This window comes from Scyliorhinus canicula, chromosome 10 (genome assembly GCF_902713615.1).
Source record: "Scyliorhinus canicula chromosome 10, sScyCan1.1, whole genome shotgun sequence".
NCBI lineage: Eukaryota > Metazoa > Chordata > Chondrichthyes > Carcharhiniformes > Scyliorhinidae > Scyliorhinus > Scyliorhinus canicula.
In genome coordinates, this window is record NC_052155.1 from 105,793,350 (window position 1) to 105,800,092 (window position 6,743).

General features: G+C 48.0%; 1 protein-coding gene across 3 annotated transcripts in view; it reads right to left on the reverse strand.

Annotated features, from left to right (window-relative positions):
- The window catches only part of pde7a (phosphodiesterase 7A), a 114,463-nt gene extending 110,591 nt beyond the window's left edge, over positions 1-3,872 (reverse strand). Inside the window, exon 1 of one of the 3 annotated variants that reach the window (XM_038809488.1) lies at positions 2,850-3,872. In XM_038809488.1, coding sequence (XP_038665416.1) covers positions 2,850-2,996 — 147 coding nt within the window. In that variant the 5' untranslated portion in view covers positions 2,997-3,872. The remainder of the gene's footprint in view (positions 1-2,849) is intronic. The other 2 variants (XM_038809489.1, XM_038809491.1) reach the window with 2 other exon arrangements.
- Between the last annotated feature and the right edge of the window lie 2,871 nt (positions 3,873-6,743).

The window sequence follows — 6,743 nt, forward strand, 5'->3', positions numbered from 1 at the left end:
GCTCCTTCGTCAAGTGAATGAAGAGGTAGTTTCCTGGAAGCTACCTCTTCATTCACCTGAGGAAGGAGCAGTGCTCCGAAAGCTAGTGATTTGAAACAAGCCGGTTGGACTTTAACGTAATGTTGTAAGACTTCTTACTGTGCTCACCCCAGTCCAACGCCGGCATCTCCACATCATAACTAAAAGAGAGATCAAAGTACTTTTTCCAATTGTAAAAAGCTAGGAACAATAATAATCTTTATTGTCACAAGTAGCCTTACATTAATACTACAAGGAAGTTATTGTGAAAAGCACAGAAATTTTAAATTTAGGGAGTCCAAGTATATAAATCACTAAAATGTAATGGTCAGGTACAAATAAAGTCCAGAAGGCTGATGGAATGATAGCCTCCATTTCTAGAGTACAAGCATATAAAGGAAAGGCTTGCTGCTGCCACAGAAAACCCTGGTTAGATCAGTGATTCCTCAACTTTTTCATACAAGAACCCCTTTCCAAATGGTTCAATAATAATCTTTATTAGTGTCACAAGTAGGCTTACATTAACACTGCAATGACGTTACTGTGAAAGTCCCCTAGTCGCCACACTACAGCACCTGTTCAGGTGCACTTGAGGGAGAATTCAGAAGGTCCAATTCACCTAACAAACACGTCTTTCGGGACTTGTGGGAAAAAACCAGAGCGCCCAGAGGAAACCCACCCAGACACAGGGAGAACATGCAGACTCAGCACAGACAGTGACCCAAGCCAGGAATCGAACCCGGTCCCTGGCCAGTGAGGCAACAGTGCTAATAATCACAAACACACACTTTTTATACTCTTTCATGCAATGTGGATATCGCTGGCAACACCAGCATTTGTTAACGATTCACAATTTCCTGTGAGAAGTTGATGATTACACATACAGACTGGAGGCATTTATTGCCGTTCCTTCTCAGTGGCTGGGTCAAAATCTCAGAACTCCCTATTCAAAAGCATTCTGGAAGCTCCTTCACCATATGGACTGCAATGATTATGGGTGCACAATAAATGCCAGCCTTGCCAGTGTCATTCACATACCAATATTGTTTTTAAAACTGCTGAAAGAATATAGAGAACAAGATTGAGCTTCCATTATATTTATGTTCAAATATCCTGCAAAGACTTGGACATAAAGAATAATTTATTGGACATACAAGGCAAGAGAAAAAAAAGAAAAAAAAGAGTTCCAAGAACAAAATACATTGGAAATCTGAAATAAAGCTGTAAATACTGGAAACACTTAGCAGGTCTGGCAGGATCAGCAGAGAAAGAAAGATATATCAGGTCATAGATCTGAAACATTAACTCTGCTTTCTCTCTCCATAAATATTGTCAGACTTGCTGAGTGTTTCCAGCAGGAAAACAAGTTGAATATGGACTCCCCCGAAAGCTCAACATAGTAACAATAATAATAATCTTTATTGTCACAAGTAGGCTTACATTAACACAATGAAAAGCCCCCAGTCGCCACTTTCCGACACCTGTTTGGGTACATAGAGGGACAATTCAGAATGTCCAAATTACCTAACAGCACGGGCAAGATTCTCCGCAAATGCGGAGAATCGTAAAGGCTGCCGTGGGACAGGCCGTGACCCACGGCAGCCTTCACGCCCACTTCCGGGGCCGATTACACCCCCCCCCCCCCCCCCCGGGCGGGGCTAGGAGTGCTGCCCCGTGCGTCACGGCCGCACGGTCGTCAAGGCCGCACGTCAAGCGTCACGCCGGCTGACGATGTCAGCCGCGCATGCGCAGGTTGGACAACGCCAACCCGCGAATGCGCAGTTGGCGTCTTTTCCCTCAGCCGCCCCGCAAGACATGGCGGCTTGATCTTGCGGGGCGGCGGAGGGAAAAGAGTGCGTCCGTTACGGACGCACGGCCTGCGATCGGTGGGCACCGATCGCGGGCCTATGCCCCCCCTTGGCATGGCCGTGGTACTGCCGTGCCAATCGGGCCCCCAGATGCCCCAAACGGGCATCTGTCGCCCGTTTCACGACGGCAGCGAGCAGGCGTGTTTGCTGCCGTGTCGAGACGAGCGTGAAGGCCCGGCCGCTCGGCCTCGGAGATTCGTGGTGTGGGGGAGAATAGCGGGAGGGCGTGAAAAATGTCCGGAGGCCCTCCCGCTATTCTCCCACCCGGCGTGGGGGGGGCAGAGAATCGCACCCCACGTCTTTCAGGACTTGTGGGAGGAAACCAGAGCACCCGGAGGAAACCAACGCAGACACAGGGAGAACATGCCGCACAGCCAGTGACCCAAGCCGGGAATCGAACCCAGTTCCCTAAATGTTGACAACCTCCTTCATCACTTTGCTATGACCCTGGGACTCTGGCGCTGTGAAGCAACAGTGCTACCCACTGTGCGACTGTGCCCCCCCATACGAGTGTAAGAATACCTCAGGGACCTCCCATATTCCAGCTTTAGTCTGTAATAATTTAGCCAATTTGCACACAGTGGTGGGGACATGCCAAATATAGCAAAACTCTATAATCTGCAGGAAAATGTACACAGGCTTGCAAAACGAGTAGCTAAATGATTCCCTACATAATCTGCATTTACAAACCTGGATGTCAGTGGTCCTACAGTTATATCCCCCAATGAATCAATATTGAAGATTAATAAAACTAATTTTATATACGACTTTAACCATTTACGCAAATGTATGAAACAAAAGTCGGTGTAAATAAATGCCATGCACCCGTAAGTGAGGAATTCACAAGCATAACACCAACAAAGACCGGGGGGGTGAACGGAGCGAGGATCTGAACGTGCACAAGCAGGTGGACAACAATCCTGGTATGGAATAACTTTGCTGAGAGAGCTGGCGGCCTCTTACCTGAGCCAGGACTCTGGGGTTAGCGCAGCCGAACAGGGACGAGCTGGAGCTGAAGCTGATGGCGCCTCTGCGGCTCAGGACGTGTTTGGGCACCGGTCTGTCGAGAGGCAGCACCGGTAACTGGTGGTACTGGTAGCATAGTGCCATTGGAGCGGGAGCCGAGCCTTCGGGCACTGGCCGAACGAAACACAAAAGAGCAGCGAAGGCGAAACTACCAGAGCTGCATGGAGAGAAAGAGCAGGAACCGGGCCGGGGCAAGCCGGACACACAGCCCGGGGCCGAGCCTCGCTCTCTCCCTCCGCTGGCTCCCCGGGCCCGCTTCAGGTATCCGGGTTTCCGACCGAAGGCAAACACTGGCCGAGCACAGCCACCGACTCCCGGGCACAGCCGCTCCGGCCTAAGCCCATCTTCGGGCGCTATCTCCGGTCCGGACGGGCTTTTATTTTCGCCTCTTGTTCCGCCTTTGGCTTGGAGCAGCTCCTATCGGAGAAATCCCATCGGCGGCGGCAGGCGCGGCCCAGACACGGAGGCCTTCCCCCTTCTCCTTTCCGCTTCACAACAGCCTTTCCTCATGTCTCGCCGCCTCGTCCAGAACACCGCATCTCCGCGCCGACTGGCCTGGATCCTCGGCCCAGTCGCCGGGCCTCTCGTGTGCCGGTGATCAGTGATGGGGCCGGGGCCGGGGCCGCTCACTCGGCTGCTGTTAGCTCCGAGCTTCAGCCAGCAAACCCACAGCAATCCGCTTTAAATCACACACACAAGTGCTGAACAAATAATCCTCTGCTTAAACTGCCGGCCGAGGATTTTGTTTTGTGAAACCAGCCACCTGCCAAAGGGCTTTTGTGTGCGAGTTGAAAAGCAAGAAATAAAACAGACCAATTAGGGAGAGGATACTTTCTTCAATTTTTTTCCTCATTGGCACATTTTACGTTTTGAAAATGTTAAGTGAAAGTTGATTGGATAAATGCGACGGTACTGCCCCGAGCTTCCCACGTTACTAGAGAGGACCCCTGTACTAGAAAGCGTATAGAGTGCAGATAGGGTATTCCTGCAATCTGGGTTTGCCCTGAGGCTGATGAACATCAGTGTAGGTAACCACCTCCTTATGAGTCATATCCTACAATCTGTTCATGTTGTCAACTCTGCTGAGTACACAATTGCATTGATTTGTGGCGGCTTGTTGCATTTAAACAAAATTGTGTCCTTGACATGAATAGCAAAGAGTGCATTGATGATGGTAATCAAAATATGCAATTGCACTCCCTAATTGATTTTATTATATTTCTTGCTGGACGTGGCTTTCTGTCTCGTTATTTTTGAGAAGACAAACTTTTGTAAACCGTTATGTTAACAAGACATTACCTGCAAATTTAAAACTGCAGGAGCAGCTTGGCTCTTGCCCAACCTATTGTTAAGAATTATGGAAATGTTATTTACATGTTTTCCTTCCAACACTATCTGTTGTAAAAGCTATAATACCCCTTCGGAGTGGGAATGATTATCTTCCCCGTGGTTGGGGAGTACAAGCTCCCCTGCTAGGGTTGGGAAATCTCTATTAACCTCTGTATAAAAGGTTGGCCAGTAACGTACAGAGCAGAACAGGGATCCGCTGGGTAGTGTATTTATCATGTTGTAAATAGGACTAGGTTTCTTTATTTTACTCGTTGTGGACACCCTGTGTCCTTGTTGAACTAGCGATGAGGAGTAAACTGGCTTGCTATGGTTGCTCTGACCTATTTGGCTGAGCCACCTCCCCGATTTTCTGGACCCAGATTTGGATTAACTTGATTTGCCACGCCTGTTTAGGCAGTTAGATACATTTGACACCAGTATTGAAGACTGGAACCAGTTCACAGAAAGAATGCATTACTTCTGGGCCAACAAAATCACAGAGAACGAATGCAGATGGTCATATTGTTAATGACCTCCGGTGCACGCATGTTCTGAGTTATCCGGGGTCTCACTCACCTGGCGGTGCCAAATATGCAATTGTTCGACCAACTTGTGGCGCAACGCTTTAACCCAACCCCATCGGTAAATTGTTCAAAGATATTGGTGTAATAGAGCGGACAGGTCTCCTGGTGAGTCAGTCACTGAGTTCGTATCGCGACTACGGAAGATAGCCGAGTTTTGTGAATATGGATATGCTGCGCAATAGTTTGGTCTGAGGTATAAATAATATAGGAACACTGTCCGTGTGGAGTTTGCACATTCTCTCCATGTCTGTGTGAGTCTCACCCCCACAACCCAAAGATGTGCAGGTTTGGTGGATTGGCCATGCAAAATTGCCCCTTAATTGGAAAAAAATAATTGGGCACTCTAAGTTTATTTTTAAAAATACGCACAAGGGGTTCTATGAGTACACCTGGCTCCCTTTGGAGTATCCTCGGCGTGCACAGTATTCCAGCGCTTCATGGAGAACATCCTTTTTTGAATATCATATATTTTTTTCCAATTAATGGGGCAACTTAGCATAGCCAATCCATGTTCCCTGCACATCTTTGGCTTGTGAGGGTGAGACCCACGCAGACATGGGGAGAATGTGCAAACTTCATATGGACAGTGACCCGGGCCAGGATTCAACCCGGGTCCTCGGTGCTGTGAGGCAGTTGTGCCAGCATGCCACCCTCATGGAGAACATTCTACGTGGATTGTCACGCACTGCGGTTTACTTAGAGGACATGTTAGTCACAGGGACCACTGACCAAGAACATTTGCAGAACCTCGAAGCAATGTTGAAATGTTTTTCAGAGTGTGGGGTTCGCCTGCGCCGTGTGGAAGTGCGTGCTTCACGAAAAGGAAGTAGTATATTTGGGTATCTGGTGAACTGGAAAAGCCTGCATCCAGTCACCGAGAAAGTGAGAGCCCTGCCCCACTGAGTTTGCTCTTTTCTTGGACTAGTAAATTACTAAGGGCCATTTTTGAAGCACCAGCATTGGGCTGGTCAGAATCGGACGCTTAAGAAGGTGAAGTGGCGGTTGCCCTCTCCGGTGGGGTTGACACGTTTCAGTGCCTCTAAACCATTGTACGTCACGTGTGATGCTTTGCCATATGGGATTGGGGCAGTCCTGTCTCGTTGGATGAGCGATGGCCATTAGCGTCCAATCACTTTGGTGGGGGGGGGGAGAGAAATGTAATTGCCTGCATAGGGCGTAGGGATGGGCATGATTATCTTCCCTATGGTCCTTGCGGAGCTCCCCACTGTGGGTGGGTGATCTCTATTTACCTTTGTCTAAAATGTTGGCCAGTAAGGCATCGAGCAGAAGACAAACCTGGTAGGGTAGTGTATATATTGTGTTGTAAATAAAACTATGTTTCTTTATTTTACTCATTGTGAACTCCCCGTGTCCTTATTAAAAAAGCATTTGAGTTTTCCTTGCAGTCATCAAATTTGAGCAAAATTCAATTTATATAATCAAGATACTGAGCTCTGTTCTAAACTCAGGATCCTGCCAATCAAGGGTTCGCTTTGTGAAGGTAGCTTCCTTACATATTGTAATGATATCCATTTGCTTTCCATTTACAATCTACAAGAGGTTTGACATAACCACATGCTGTAGAAATCATACTCTGTGTCATGTACATACTAATGTTTTACAAAGGAAGTGCCCCTTACCAGATTGAAAGAAGAACACTGATTCCCGGAAATCTGAAATAAATTTGCTGAAAGACCCTACTCAAAATATAACATTTTTTATTTTTCCTATGCAGCATGGTAGCACAATGGCTGGAACAGTTGCTTCATAGCTGCAGGGTCTCGGGTTCGATTCCTGGCTAGGGTCACTGGCTGTGCAGAGTCTGCACATTCCCCCTGCTTCTGCGTGGGTTTCCTCCGGGTGCTCCGGTTTCCTCCCACAGTCCAAAGATGTGCAGGTTAGGTGGATTGGCCATGAT